The following is a 16,728-nucleotide window of genomic DNA, read 5'->3' on the forward strand; positions in this document are numbered from 1 at the left end:
CTTACTGTTCAGTTTTCAGTTCGTTCATTAAGCGAAAACGTGTGGTGTATACTTGCAATCGTTTAGAAATCAAACAATGGCTTGAAGTCATAAATTTTAAGTGGTAAATACCTGGTTCCAGCTAGTTGCCTGTTTTCTTTGCCCACTGTCTCAGCACTGAATAAATGAAGCATTCTCTATAGACGGAGTGATGGATTTGACTATGCTTTGTCTATTCAGATGTCTATATCAAAGCATGGTTTGCGAATTTACCTCAAACCCTGGTTTCTTGGTTACCATAAAGTCATGAACCTTGGTTTATCAATTTGGACGTCTCATAAAGTCCACTGAAGTATTCTATATTTTACTGTTGCATTTGTATGGTTATAGCCTCACAGGGTTCATGTGAGGAGATAGCCAGCAACATTCACCTTGATTCTCTTGTCAACTGCATTTTATACATGATCATTCCTGATAATAATTACCAACTCTTAATGATCACAAAACTTGGTTTGTCAATCAGGACATCACATTATATTGCTGAGAAACATCCTTAACTGTTTCTTTGCTGTTGTGTCTGTAATGAGTCATAGCTTCATGGAGTCCACATGAGGTGGTAGGTCATCAATAGATAACTATTATCTCTGAATAGCTGAAGTCCTGTTGCACAGTTAGGCAAATGACATAATTCTGGAAGTAAATTCCCATACATTAGGACATTTCCATAAACTTTATCTGCTGAATGCTGAATCATAGAATAGAATTGGAAGGGGCCCATAAGGCTTCTCAGCTTAAGGCAGGAATCCAAGTTAAAACATATCTGATCATTGGTTGTCTAGCTTTCTCTTGAATACCTCCAGTGTTGAAGATCTCACCATCTCCTTAGGTAACTTATTCCATTCTGTAGGAGGTTATGATATATTTCCTGTATTCAGCTGAAATCTGGCTTCCTGTAACTTGAGCCCACTCTTATGTGTCCAGCATTTTGGAATGACTGAGAACAGATCTTGTCTCTCCTCTATATGACTGGCTTTCAGATATTTGAAGAGTATCAAATATTTGAAGAATATCAAATATCTTCTTTTCTCAAGGTTAAACTTACCCAGATCTTTCAGTGTTTCCTTATAGGGCTTGATTTCTAGTCCCTTGATCTTCTTTTTTGCTTTCCTCTGAACTTATTCTAGTTTGTCTGCACTCTTCTTAAAGTGTGGTGTTCAGAACTGGATGAGGCCTAATTAGTGCCCAATAGAGGAAAACTAATGCTTCACAGGATTTGGAGAGTGTACTTCTGCTAAGAAGCCGAAAATAGCATTTGCCTTATTGTTGGTTCATATTCAGCTTTTGATCTACCACAATTCCAAGATCTTTGAGCCAAGTATGCCCCTTCTTGCAACTGTGGATTTTGGTTTTTCCCTCCTAGGATAGAACTTTGCACATCTCTGTTAAATTTCATTCTGTTTTGTTTTTTTCAGCCCAGTCCTCAAGCCTATCAAGATCTTTTTAAATTTTGTTTCTGTCTTCCAAACTATTTGCTATTGCACCCAATTTTGAGTTATTTGCAAATTAGATAAGTATTTACTCACTCTGCTCATCTAAGTCATAAGTAACAATACTGAAGAGCAATGGGCCCAGGAATGAGCTTTGTGGCATCCCATTTGTTACCTCCTTCTAATTTGAGAAGGAACCATTGATAAACTCTCTCTGCTCTGTAAGCGTACTGTGGAAGCATTCTGTAAGCAGCTGTGGATTATACTGAGAGTTCTTCTATCCAGCTCACACTTTGAGCTTGCTAATTAAAATATCATTGGGTACTTGACAAAAGCTTTACTGAAGTCCTGATATATTATGTCCACAGCATTCCTGCCATCTACAGGGGAGGTTACCCAATCAAAAAATGAGAGAAAATTAGACTTGCAGGATTTGTTCTTGACAAATCCATGTTGACTTCTGGTAATCAAGCTGCTTACAGATTGACTGCTTTGTAACCTGCTCCAGAATTTTCCTCAGGATTGATGTCAGACTTCGCTGGTATTGTGGGCATGTTCAACATGATCACCCAAGAGGAAGGAAGAGCTTGTAAACTAACTTGCTGGGTAGGTTGCATGACCCCACTCCTTTCTGACCAATTTACAAAAACTCTGTATTTGATGGACAAAGATGGTCCTTATCTTCAGTGGTTTTAGTGCCTTTGTTTAGGCGCAAGCTGTTGGAACACTATAGAGGAAGGATGCTCTTTTGAATTTCTCTCATGTCCACCATTTTCTCTCTTAGCCATGTGGTCTCAGAGACCCCAACTTTTGTTATACTATTTTAATGTTTTTCTTCATTCCTGCTATTAACCTCAGAATTCTTTTGTATGTTACTGAAATCTTCTGTAACCAGGTTCAAGACTAGAACTTGCAGTCTCAGTGAGTAAACATCTATTTTCTTTTTATCTTAAAAGCAGTGTTTGAGTAATTACTTAACCTGGTTAAAGCAATGGGGGTGTTTGGGAACCTGTTACTCAATTTTAACTCTTAAAGTTATTAGTGTTTCCATTGTGCAATTGAGGGAACTAAAGACATTCCTCTCTTCTGTTACTAAAAAAATCATCACTCTAATGGACATGATTGATCTATAGTTCCCAGGTTTCTTCTTTTTGCCCTTTTTAAAGATAAGGACAACATTAGCTCTCCTCCGAACACCTGGCACTTCATCTATCCTCCATAATTTCAAGAAATTAATAGACATAGTATCTGAGCGTTTTAAGCCAGTTCCTTCAATAATCTTGAATGCTGCTTATCAAGACCTGGAGATTTGAACTCGTTCAGCATAATAAGGTATTCCTTTACTATTTGTCTATCAATTTCAAGTTGCGACCTTGCCCCCTCCTCCACATTTGCCAAGAGGGTCACAGACTCTGTTTTGAGAGAAAACCTAGCTAACATAGGAATTGAGAACTTCTGCCTTTTTTGTTGTTGTATGTTATAATTTTGCCATCTCTATTGAATAATTGAACCACCATTTCTTTTCTGTCTTTTGTAACACATATACCTGAATAATGTTTTTGTTGCTTTGAGCATCTCTTGCTAACCTCAGCTCATTCTTAGCTTTTCCCTGCTTAATGCCATTCCTGCAATTATTTGCTACCTGTCTGTACTCTTCCTTTGTGATCTGGCCTTCCTTCCACTTCCTTTATGTGTCCATTTTTGTTAGAGCTTTATGTGAAGCCACATTTATCCTTTTTTGTTGCTTTCCACTTTTTCCCCCTTTTGGAATGACTTGTAACGTTGTCTTTAGAATTTATTTTTTAGAAACTCCCATGCAGCTTTAACTCAATATTGAACAGATAATGGCTACATAGATTTCTTAAATTACAGCAGTTTGCTTCCAAAAGTCACGACATCTACATAACTGTGCCACAGGATTTGAGCTAGTGATTATGAGATATGAACAGTAACCACAAGTAATACTCTTTAAATCACAATACATAATGTATTTTATCTTACAGAAGAAGAAGCCTGTATCTATCCCACACACCTTATTAAGGCCTGAAATTGAATTCTTGTATACTATTTTGATTCTGTACCAGAGTAGGGAACATGGGGTCCCCTACATGCTATCAGACTGCATCTTCCATCATCTCTCAGTATTGGCTATGCTGATTGGGACTGATGAGAACTGCAGTTGTTCAGCAACTGAAGGGACACACATTTTTTCCTACGCAAGTAATACTAAAGTACCATTATTTTGGTTGGTTTACAATTCCTTACAGGAACCTTCTGATAAAAATATTGCTGGTCTCATCTTTCTTTCAAGAGTAGCCTCTGCAGTCCTAAACATATTTTCTAGGGAATGATTTAACTGAACAGCGATGCTGTAAGTCAATTCATGCTTATTGGAACTTGTCTCCTCTCATGGGGAATCCTGGCTCACAAGGAGACCATGATTACAGGTTTGGAACTCTCTGCTGACAACAGTACAGCCTGCTCTGAAGGAATCTGAGATTCTAGGAGTTGAAAAGTCATATTCAGTGGAAACCAGATCATAGAATTCAGTGAAGAAGCTATTTGTCTGAGAGATGACAGTGCAAGTTAATCAAACTGAATGTTGTCTGCTGTTTCCACAGAAACAGAAGTTTCTGATAGAGTTAGCAGATTTTTTGAATAGAACAGAACTAATATATACATCGAGGTCTCTGCTCATTTCCAGATGGTTACTAAGTAGGTTTTGGCTTTGGTATATATAATACCAAGTATTATATATTTTTGATATACTTGGTATATCAAATATATCTTGATACTTAATATATCATCTCAGTATAAAGACATAAGGGGAAAGGAAGGAGGAATTTAGTACTTTATGTAAGGATATAATTTCAGATAAATTACCTTTCTCCCATTTTGACAAGAAACCTAAGACAATCCATTCTAACACTCTGGGTGTAATACTATCCAGAGAAAAGGGGAGGGGGTTAAAATCTCGGAGTTGCAGGGAACAAGTTTTGCTTTGTTTGCTTTGGACCCATCTGTGCACTCAAATTTATAAACAAGGCATTTATTTATTATTATGACCATTGCCTGCTGCTCATCCCCAGCATTAGGAACAATGCAGTCCATTAATACAGAAGTTTCATCTAGGTAACACAGTTAGTAGTAGATCAAAAGAAGGCCTATAATTATGCTGCTCTTATGCCCATATTGAAAACAAATCTGGCAGCAGCCATTCCATCAGGGAGCAGGAGAGGAAGGAATAAGTAGAACCAGTCCATCAGCTCTGCTAAGATGTCTTTTTGTACTATTTCTATTCCATCTGGTGGTTTCAAGACCACTGTAATTAAAACCAATTACCCCGTATTTTTCGCTCCATAAGACGCACCTTTCCATAAGACGCACCAATTTTTTAGGAGAAGAAAACAGGAAAATATAATCTGTTTTCTTTGCTCCATAAGACGCACAGACTTTCCACCCCCCCTGTTTTGTGGGGGGAAAGTGTGTCTTATGGTGCAAAAAATACGGTACTGTACCTGGGCTGATTTTCCTCTTCCTCCTTCCTTGTCCTTTACCTTTTTGTGTTGTTTCTTCTAGACTTAATTCTGGAAGGCAATTAACATGTAACAGCTGTGTGACAAACCCAGACCTACTGGGATATGCCACACGTTACACTAAGCTGCCACCAACCATTCCCTATAAGAAGTCACACAGACCAGGGATGGATTTTTAAACAAATAAAGAATAAGGTTTATTTAAATCACACACAGGGAAAATAAAATGATCAGGTGAATAAGATAGAGTAACGTGGCTTATTCTCATTCATACATGCATACAGTTTGGTTCACACAGAACCCTTAACTTGAAGCACAGACCCTGAACCTATCAGTTCTGGCTAACCAACAGACACCTGAACCTATCAGGTTGGTACTCTGACACACAGTAGTACCCTGTCTGACACACAGACTCCCACACCAGCTTCTTCTTCCCAGCTGCTGCTTTGTCTCCCAGAGTCTCCTTCTCCACACAGGCTTCACCTTTATATACAGTACAGCCCCTCCTCCTGATGTCCCGCCTTCCACTCCCCATAGGATGGAACTTTCCCTCCAAACCCATGACAGACAGGTAACATCAGTGCTGTATGTAACACCTCCCCTCTTTATAAGTTGTTTTGTAGGGGGAAAGCTAAGGTGCTTTTTCCCAAAAAACAACCTGGATAAAACACACAACAACAGTTATACATACCATATCATACTTACTTATACTTACATTCTAAGTTAACCATAGCAATTAGGCATTTAAACATTTACCATATACATTACATCAATTTACCTTTATTCATACAAACCAAGTTCAAAAAACAGGTACATTTAACTTTTTGTCATCAATATATATACATAGTCCATGTTTCTTTCGCCGTCTTCATTCTTCAGGTCTTCTTGACAAGGCGTCAGCAACACAGTTCACTGACCCTCTGACCACCTTCACTTCAAAGTCATAGTCCTGTAAGTTTAAAGCCCACCTCATAAGTTTGCTATTGTGGGTTTTCATTGTCTTTAACCATTGCAATGGTGAATGGTCAGTGCACAGAATAAAATGTCTTCCCCAGATGTAAGGCTTGGCCTTCTGGATCGCGTAGACTATGGCCAGACACTCCTTCTCCACGGTTGCCAAATGTCTCTCACCTTTTTGAAGTTTCCTACTCAGGTAGGACACTGGATGCTGGTCACCATTCTCATCCTCCTGGCACAGAACTGCTCCTACCCCGCTGTTAGACGCATCGGTGTAGACGATGAACTCCCGGTCGAAGTCTGGAGCACGCAGCACAGGATAGTTGATGAGCGCCTGCTTCAACCTCTGGAACGCCTCCTCACAGTCGCTGGTCCACGGGATGCGGTCATCAGCCTTCTTCCTCGTCAGATCGGTCAGCGGAGCCGCAATCTCGCTAAACCTCGGGATGAACTTTCTGTAGTAGCCCACCAACCCAAGAAATGATTTGACTTTTTTCTTGGTGTTGGGTCTGGGCCAATCACGAACAGCTTCTATTTTGGCCTCCAGGGGTTTTATCACTCCTCCCCCTACCATGTGACCCAGGTATTTTATTTCTGGGCTACCCAGCTGCAGTTTGTTTTCTTTGCAGGGCCTGGGCCAAAGCACTCCCTCCCCTGGGTTAAAGTGCCTCTCCCTGCCTTCCTGGTCATCCCAATCTTTCTTTCTGACCTTTTGAGCTTGCAGGGTCTCTGCTGCTAGCTCTAGGTTTCTCTTTAGGTCAATCCTTAAAGAGTCTATGTATGTCACAACGTCTTGTGGGTCATCCTGGGTGATCTGCTCCCAATCTTGTTTGATCAAATCAAAGGGCCCTTTCACCCTTCTCCCAAATAAAAGTTCAAATGGACTGAACCCGGTACTGGCTTGTGGCACTGATCGATAAGCAAACAAAAGGGATTGCAGCTTCTGGTCCCAATTGTTTGGATTCTCTGCCAAGTAAGCCCTAATCATGCGCATTAGAGTCCCATTGAACTTCTCAGTTAACCCATTACTTTTAGGATGATAGGCAGTGGTTTCCTTGTGCTTAATTCCACAGATTTGCCATAAGCGTTTCATGAGCTTTGATGTGAACAATGCGCCCAAATCTGTGATTATTTCTGAGGCAAATCCCATCCTGGACATATACCCCACCAAGGCATCTGCCACTGTGTTAGTTTCAATATTAGTCAAGGGTATGGCTTCAGGGTACCTCGTGGCATGGTCCACAATGGTGAGAATGAACCTGTTCCCCCTCTTTGTGGCCTTGGGCAAAGGTCCCACAATATCCACCCCTATGCATTTGAACGGAGTGTCAGTCACAGGCAAAGGGCACAACTTTGCTTTGGTCCTATCGCGGCTATTCCCTTGCCTTTGACACACATCACATTGTTTACAGAACTCCCTGATCTGCTTCCCTATGTCAGGCCAGTAGAAATTCTGTGTGATTCTCTGCTGTGTTTTGTTCACCCCTAAGTGTGCAGCAAACATGTCAGAGTGCCCCCTTTGTAAGATCATGGGGCGATACTTTTCAGGTACCACCAGCTGACTTCTGATCCCATCTCCCCCTTTTGAGATATTCCTCAGGGTCTCTCTATACAAAATCCCCTTTTTCTCCAGAAATCTCACTGGGGTTTCAGGTGTTAGCTGGGCGTCAGTCACCTGTTCAAAACACTTTTGGAGAGTGGCGTCTGCCTTTTGCTCTTGTCCAAATCTGCTGTCTGTGGTTAAGGTTTCCACCACAGCTTCTGAACTCCCCTCTGCTTCCGTCTCTGGCTCATCATTACCCCCCTGAACTGTCCCCGTGGTGGCTTGTGAACGTGTAATCACTAGCACCCGTTTCACATGTTCAGCCAGGTCATTTCCCACGAGCACGGCTGCTGGCAGAGTCGATGAAATTGCTAGCCGCCAAACTCCCCTCCAGCCTTGAAAGTTGACAGGTACCTCTGCTACTGGCAGAGAGATTACCTGCCCCTCAATCCCTGCCACCTTCATGCTCTCATTTGGGATCACATATTCCCTAGGAATAATATCTGGATGGCACAGGGTCACCTGAGAACAAGTGTCCCGCAGCCCCCGATACTGACGGTCAAGTATTCCTACGTCCACCCCTGCTGTCTCAAACAACTGAGAATCTGTTCTCACCAGCAGGCAGCGCCTGACCTCTACAAGAGGACCATTTTCCTCAGCCTGATCAGCAGATGTAGCTGTTCCAGATTGAGTAGCCATGGCAGCAGGCTCCCTCAGTGACAATGAGCCTTGCTCTTTCTGGACACAGAACACAGCTTTTGGCTTGGTTCCACTAGAATCCTGAGGCACAATTCCTTTTAGCTGCTTTAATTTCTCACACTCTGAGATTAGATGGCCCTTTCCCTGACAGAAATAACATTTTCTGGTGTATTTTGAGTCTCTCTCATCTTGTTTTGGTTTTCCCTCCAAAATCTGAGGTCTTGGTTTCATGTCTGAGGGCTTCCCTTCACCATGGGCCCCTCCCCCTTGCTGGCTTTTCCCTGGTCCCTGAGAGTACTTGCTGTAGGTTTCTTTGGGTTTACCTACAGATTTCCCCTCACCCAAGGGCTTTCTTATTTGCGAAATAAAATCTGCGATCTCGGCTGCTTCTACCACAGATTTTGGTTTCCTTTCCCTCACCTGGAATTTCAATTCCCCATGCAGGACTGAATAGAACTGTTCCAGCGCTATCAAATCTTTAAGCTGTTGAAAGGTCTCTGTCCCCTCCTGAGATAGCCATTTCTCAAGCAGCCTCACCAATTGGGCCCCCACTTGGGTAAAAGTCTGCTCTGGCTTTTTGGTGATTGACCTAAATCTTTGCCTCAGCTGTTCCGCATTTATCCCATGTCTTGCAAACACCAGTTTTTTAAACTCTGCAAAATCTTTCATCAGTTCCTCAGGCATCTCGGCATAAACCTCAGCCAGGCTACCACTGATTAAAGATCGCATGATGGTCATCTTCTCAGTTTCCCTCACTGAGAAGTCCACAAACGCTCTTTCCACTAAGGAAAAGAACACCTCAGGACAATCTCCCTTGTGGTACACAGGGAATTTCTTCAGGTCAGCCTTAGACAATTGGCCTCCCTCAGAATCCCTATTGTTATTATTGTTCTGGTTCATCAGTTCCAGTTTTCTTAATTCAAACGCCATTCTCTCTCTCTCCAATCTTTCCTCCCTCTCCATTCTCTCTCTCTCTAATTCAAATTGCCTTTGTTTCTCTCTTTCCCTTTCCTCCATTTCAAATTGCCTTTCCCTTTCCTCCCTTCTTTCTCTCTCTAATCTTTCCTCCACTTCAAATTGCCTCATCCTCAGTTCATGCTGTTGGGCTATGAGCAATTTTCTGAGTTCTGGGTTCTGCTCTCCTGTGCTGTCACCTTGCACTGAGCTAAATTGTTCCTCAGAACCTTGGTCAACCTGGGGGTCTTTCACTTCACCCATTTCTGCCATTTGGCTTCGAGTCAAGGGCATAATCCCCCCTCAGAACAGGCTGCTTTAAAAAGTCAAGCCTCAAAATAAAACGACCACTTTTTTTTTTCTCTTTTGCCTCAGAACCAGCTTTCTATAGATTGCTGCTGTTCTTCAGCACTTAACTTGCAACAGTAGCGAGTTAGAGTCTACCCCCCTCTGCTGGGCCTCTCAGCAGGCAGGCTAAATCACTGTTACTATACAGTTTTGCCTCAGCTTTTTTCCCGCCAAAAACAGGCTGCCTCAGAGCACCCTAATCTAGTCCCCAATCTGAGGTTACACGTTCTTCTACTAGTGCACCCCCCCCGTGAGGTACACCTAGAAGATTACCTACGCGCTCTCAGATTGTCCCTGACTAGACCCCCCTTGCTCTGGGCACACTTGCCAAGGCTTTGCTGGACCGCTGGACAACTGGACCAGTCGTATCCCACACGCTGGACACCAATCAATGTGACAAACCCAGACCTACTGGGATATGCCACACGTTACACTAAGCTGCCACCAACCATTCCCTATAAGAAGTCACACAGACCAGGGATGGATTTTTAAACAAATAAAGAATAAGGTTTATTTAAATCACACACAGGGAAAATAAAATGATCAGGTGAATAAGATAGAGTAACGTGGCTTATTCTCATTCATACATGCATACAGTTTGGTTCACACAGAACCCTTAACTTGAAGCACAGACCCTGAACCTATCAGTTCTGGCTAACCAACAGACACCTGAACCTATCAGGTTGGTACTCTGACACACAGTAGTACCCTGTCTGACACACAGACTCCCACACCAGCTTCTTCTTCCCAGCTGCTGCTTTGTCTCCCAGAGTCTCCTTCTCCACACAGGCTTCACCTTTATATACAGTACAGCCCCTCCTCCTGATGTCCCGCCTTCCACTCCCCATAGGATGGAACTTTCCCTCCAAACCCATGACAGACAGGTAACATTTTTGTGTTGTTTCTTCTAGACTTAATTCTGGAAGGCAATTAACATGTAACAGCTGATCTTTGTAAATTACTCCCGGAGCCTTTTAAGGCTGAAAAGTGGATTAAAAGTGATTCAGACAAATACATATTTAATACAGATAATTAATTTTAAAGATGCAGATACACAAACGGGGAGGCAAGAGCTGAATTTACTGTAAATGCTAACACTGACCAAGGAGATGGCAAATGAACATGGAAAGTACTTCTGTATAAATATGTTTTCAGTCAACATATTCAAATAAGGAGCAAGTCAGAAATAATGGCAGAGAATAAATTGTAGTTTAAATATACTGTATAATTAAGAATTAGTTACATCCAGTTTCCAAATGTTTTCAATCTACTTATTCAACCCCTTATTTACATGTCACTACATATCTTCAGTTATTCCAGAAGCTTATTGGTTTCACCACAATTTACTGGAATCTATTTTGGAAGCATGAATATCCAAAACAGAAAATATTTTGTTTTATAGGCATATATCTCCAAGTTTTTAAAGCTGCACTTCTGTACTCACTTACACTGCAATCATACACATGTTTACTCAGAAGTAAGTCCCATCTCTGTAAAATAACTATATTTTTTCTAGAGTTATTTTATGTAGAAGGTGTTTAATCTGAAATATATTTATACTGCTGTTCTATGCCCATGTAATAAATAAATAAGTCTCTGTAGACACAATGGGACATGCTTCTAAAGGGGTTTGGACTCAATGTACTTATAGGGATGTATCAACTCAGTTATTCTATAATTCTTTATTTATTTATTTTTAATTTTTAAAAACAAGGGATAAGGTAGGAGTACAAAAGGTAGAGGGGGATGTGGGGGTATAAGATGGGGGAGGAGAACACAAAATATTCTGTCATCCAATCTGTTTGTTCATGTTGTGATATCAAGTCGACTTTTCACCTTTCTACAATTTGATTGCCCTCCAGGTTTCAACTTACAGTTACATCTTAGTTTAATTCTGTTATTCAAGCACTATCTGGTGACTCAGGCCATTTATATAGTAAATCCCATCGTTCAGTTGCCTTTTGTATTGGGCAGTCTTTCAACACTTCTGCTAGAATATCCATTTCTGCCACTTGTCATATCTTCTCAATGAGTTCCTCTTGTTTCAGTATCTCCGATTTCTTCCAGTTCTTAGCAGAAAGAATTCTGACTACAGTGACTATATATATAAAGCTAGGTAGTTCTTTGCCTTATCTATATTATCTGGTATAATGCTCAATACAGCTGTGCCTCGACTTACGAACGTCCCTACGTGCGAACAATTCGACTTACTAACAGCTCCGTTCACATAATTTTGCTTCGACTTGCGAACGGAGCTTCGACTTAAGAAAAAAAAAAACACAGAAAAAGCGGGAAATGCACTTTGGATTGCCTGGTACTACCTGGTACTGTAATTTTAAAATGCAAAAATTGGTTTAAAAGCTGCTTGGTTTGGTTTTAAGCTGCTTAGTTTTAAAGGTGTTTTGTTTAAAAGCTGTTCGTTCCCTCCCTCCTTTCATCTTAAATCTAAGATGACCTTAGCTCATCTTAGATTTTAAAAAAAATTCTCCCCGTAGTGATAAAGGATGGAGTAAACACTTTTGCATTTGTTCCTATGGGAACAAATGCTTCAACTTGCAAACCGTGCCTCGACATAAGAACAAAAAACAGCCGGAACGGATTGATCAGTTTTCAGTGCATTCCTATGGGAAATGCTGATTTGACTTACGAACGTTTTGACTTACAAACACAATTCCAATACGGATTAAGTTCATAAATTGAGGCACCACTGTAAAACAATTCTGGGGGTAGTGGAACATTACAAAGCAGTATTTTTTATAACAGAGTATGTAGTGCTATCCAGTACTGTTTAGCTACAAGTCCACCACATATGGTAAAAGCTTCCCTCTTGTGCTTCACACTTCCAAAAAATGTTTGACACCTCTGTATAAATCTTTAACAATTTTTTCGGAGTCATATGACTCCTATAAAACATCTTATATATGTTTCCTGGAAATTTACCGATTTTGTGAGCTTTATGTTATTTTTCCGTATTTGCAACCATTGACCAATATCAATACAGTCGTGACCCGCTTAACGATTGTCCCGCATTATGACGAATCCGCTTTACAACAATGTTTTTGTGATTGCAATTTTGATCACAAAACGATGTTTTAAATGGGTTTTTTTTCCCTTTGCGAAGATCGGTTCCCTGCTTCAGGAACCGATTCTTCGCATTACGACGATCAAAACAGCTGATCGTCGGGTTTTCAAAATGGCCACCAGGTGCTCAAAATGGCTCCCCACTGTGCTTAGGGACGGTTCATCGCTATACAGGCACCGAAAATGGCCGCCGTATGGAGGATCTTTGCTGGACGGTGAGGTTTTAGCCCATTGGAACGCATTAACCAGGTTTTAATGAGTTTCAATGGGTTTTTTATTTTCGCTTTACGATGTTTTCACTCTACAGTGATTTCGCTGGAACGAATTAATGTCGTTATGTGGGGCACCACTGTATTATGTCCTATATTTTGTGCCCACCTAATCATACATTTTTTACCATCTCATCTTGCATTTTAGTTTCAAGCAAATAATCATACATTTTCTTAATTACTTTTTCGTTTGAGCCCAGCAGAAGTTTATTGAATATCATTTGTTCTGTGTAAAAGCCCTCTATTTTATCTTTTCTATACCTAGATTCCACTTGTGCTCTGGACCACTTGTCTAGATATATGTTTTGTGTTTCTAACTCTTCTTTGGATCTTAACTCACAATCATTTTTAATAGATTTTGATATCTTAAAAGTTTCACTTCTGTCATGAGGTTATGTAGTGTAAAGGCTTCTATGGGCGACATCCAGCCTGGTGTTTTTTGGTAAATTTGCTGGATGATCTTTTTCCAAGTCCCTAGTAGGGCTCTTATCATATGCGAGTTAAAACTTTTCTGCTCTTTATCTTTTTTTGTACCATAGAAAAGCATGCCAACCTAACTGTAAATCATGTCCTTCCAACTTGAGTAGTCTGTCATTATCTAAAGTTATCCATTCCTTTATTCAGACTAATACACAGGCTCTATAATACTTTACCCAATCTGGGAGACCAAAACCTGCTCTTTGTTTGGCATCATGCATTGCTTTGATTTTAATTCTTGGTTTTTACCTTGTCACACAAATCTCATGATTATCTTGTTAACTTCTTGAAAAAATGACTATTTTAATATTATGGTAATTGTCTAAAATAAAAATAAAATTTTAGGTACAACATTCATTTTGATGGTTGATGGTCACATTTTTGTTCTTAAAGATTTTATGATATTTTTAATTATGATTATTGTGTAGTTTTTACTGATTGTGTCAGCCATCTTAAGTCCACTATGGAGAGAAAGGCACCATATAAAATAAACAAGCAAACAAACAATTTAAGTTACTTTTGAGAAATGATAAAGTAGCGAACTGTATGTATGTATGTATGTATGTATGTATGTATGTATGTATGTATGTATGTATGTATGTATGTATGTATGTATGTATGTATGTATGTATGTATGTATGTATGTATGTATGTATGTATGTATGTATGTATGTATGTATGTATGTACCACATGCAGAACTGGAAAGTAAAAGATTCAATTATATAGAATTAGTATATGATAAAAAAATTAAATCATAATTTTATTGTCATTTCATTATATATATTCATTAAATGATAATTCATTAGAATTCAGTCACACATTCTTACTTTTATTTTAAATATTCATTTCAATTTACTTTAATAAGGAAGCAGGAACACCAGAGAATCACAGCTGTGTTGTTCTCTGATGATAAACAGTCCCTCAGATTTCAATTGTTTCAATAACAATTAACCCTCAAACTCTTAAATAACAAAAATCCTCAATAACAAAAAATGAAGGTTTAAGGAAGAGAAATGCTAGAGAAGCACCAGAGAACAGAATAGAGGATAAAAGTATCTTCTTCAAATTAACACTGATTAAAAAAGGCTTTTGTTTAACCTTATTGAGGATCCTCTTAAGATATAGTGGTTTTCCACTAAATGCAAAGTTGCAATGATTTTTAAAAGATCATTTTTCTGAATGGTAGTGGGAAAAAAAGGTTTGAAATGGGGCCCATGGATTGTAGTTTGCCTACCCAAAATTTCTTTCCCGGCTCTGGTATTTCGCTTGATATGTCACACGTTGTTCAGGCCAACCACTAAACAAATAAATTGTTAAAGTAACGAGAACAAGACTATTTTAACTCTTTGAAATGACTCTTCTTTTTGAGCGGTGCAGACTGTGCTGAGATCTATAATGCTGGACACATACAGAGTGGATTTTACAAAATAAAACCTCTTGAGAGTCCCCGTGGATTCTTTGCCTATTGTGATATGTCAGAAGGAGGAGGATGGACAGTCTTTCAGAGACGGTCAGACGGGAGTCAAAATTTTGACAGGTACATTTTAGACTTAAAAGTTTGGAACTTGAAACCTTTCAAATAAAGCTTCAAAGAAAGTCTCTATTTTGCTGAACCTCATATAACTCACTACGTCCTGGCACTGAGAGAAGCTATGCAAACGTTACATGTTTTCCTTGAAAATGCTGGATTCCATGGCAGTAGTGGTCCATTCGTCCTGTAGAGCAGGGATGGGGAAATTTTGTTGCTGTAGATATTTTGGGCTCTCACTCCCAGAATCTCTGATCCATGCCCATGATGGATGGGAGTTGAAATAATAATAACTGGAGGGGCAAAAGTTCCCCATTCTGTTACAAAAAACCATTATCTTTTGTCCATCCCACACATGGAGGCATGAAGTAGGGTGGGCACTTTCACACCCAGCTTAAATTTGTTTCTTTTTAATCTGTCTGTCTGTCTATCTATCTATCTATCTATCTATCTATCTATCTATCTATCTATCTATCTATCTATCTATCTATCTATCTATCTATCTATCTATCTATCTATCTATCTATCTATCTATCTATCTATCTATCTATCTAACACCAATGTAAAATGTACATTGGTTAGGATGTGCTGTTTTTCTTCAAAAATCTTTCTCACAATAACAAAGTGAGGATTCATTTCTCTAAAGCTTCTTCTTTTGGAGTGTTCGGAATCTGAGATGAGCACTGTTTCAGTTTCCTGATGACTGAGGCTGTTTATTGTTTGTTTATTAGTTTCACTATATCCTGCCTTTCCTCTAATGGGCTCAAGGTAACTCTCCTGCTTATCATGATTCTCCCTCCTGTTTTATCCTCATAGCAGTTGTATAAGGCAGGCCAGGCTGAAAAGAGTGGGACTGGCCCAAGATCACCCAATGAGATCTGGAACATATATCAACAGGATGTATTCTAGGTCCTTAGCAGGACCTAGAACACTAAAAGAACATCTAGTTGTTATAGCTACACATACCAATGTTTACAAAATAGCAGCAGTATTTCTGCATCCAGTCAAATCATTTGTCATGGAGAGAGTCTACTTAAAGCAATTGAGTTTATTACTGCATCTGTCCGGAAGCATGGCTCAAACATTCTTACAAAAGCAGTTTCGTGTATTAAATGGCTGTGCAGATTCAAAAGACATTTATAAGACCATTAGATAATCATCTTTGAATGGCATAATCCAAATGCTTCCATTTTATTTCAGAGACTGGGCTGAATATGATCAAGGTTTTGGTGATTTTATTTCACCAAATGGCGAATACTGGCTTGGAAATAAAAATCTCCACTATCTGACATCTCAAGGTAAGACCTGTGTAGTGAATGCTGATTAGTAAAAACAAAAGCATTGAGCAGAGGAAATTTTGTGGGTTCTGAGGCCTTCAAAATAAAGACAGAAACCAATAGTTTAATTTCTCCACAGTGATGGTGTTTCAGTCCAGTTGCTTCAAATTAGTCTCTCTTTCTCTCTCTGTGAGAACTCAGGATACTGTATGAAATGAATGAGTTCCTCATTTGTTTTTTAAGGCCCAATTAACAGAGTGGGGCTTATTTCTTAGAAAATATATATGGGATTGTGAGAACTGCCCCTACCATTAAGCAGAGTGAGGCGTATTGTGGGGCAAGGAGTCAAAATAAGGTGTTGGCAGATATATTTCTGTGTGCAATTAGCCTGCTGTCCCCAGGTACAGTAGAAGGTACTGTCTTGTAATTCCTGAGGTAAAATCCACCTGCCAATTTGACTAACATTTATACATGGAGCACAGAGAGACACCATCTTGATTTAGGCAGCAAAATATTATGGGATAGCCCTGAGGCTTTCACCTTTTATGGGAAATGATTTTTATAGAGACAAGAATAAGACAAAATAAATGCG

At 39.7% G+C, this 16,728-nt stretch overlaps 1 protein-coding gene across 2 annotated transcripts in view; it reads left to right on the plus strand.

The window, feature by feature from the left end:
* FGL1 (fibrinogen like 1) overlaps positions 1–16,728 on the plus strand; it is a 44,542-nt gene that overhangs the window by 14,569 nt on the left and 13,245 nt on the right. For both annotated transcript variants that reach the window (XM_073001337.2, XM_073001338.2), the window contains exons 4-5: positions 14,709–14,868; positions 16,060–16,157. In XM_073001337.2, the coding sequence (XP_072857438.2) occupies positions 14,709–14,868; positions 16,060–16,157 (258 nt within the window). The remainder of the gene's footprint in view (positions 1–14,708; positions 14,869–16,059; positions 16,158–16,728) is intronic.

The sequence above is a fragment of the Pogona vitticeps genome, chromosome 5 (assembly GCF_051106095.1).
Source record: "Pogona vitticeps strain Pit_001003342236 chromosome 5, PviZW2.1, whole genome shotgun sequence".
Taxonomy (NCBI): Eukaryota; Metazoa; Chordata; class Lepidosauria; order Squamata; family Agamidae; genus Pogona; species Pogona vitticeps.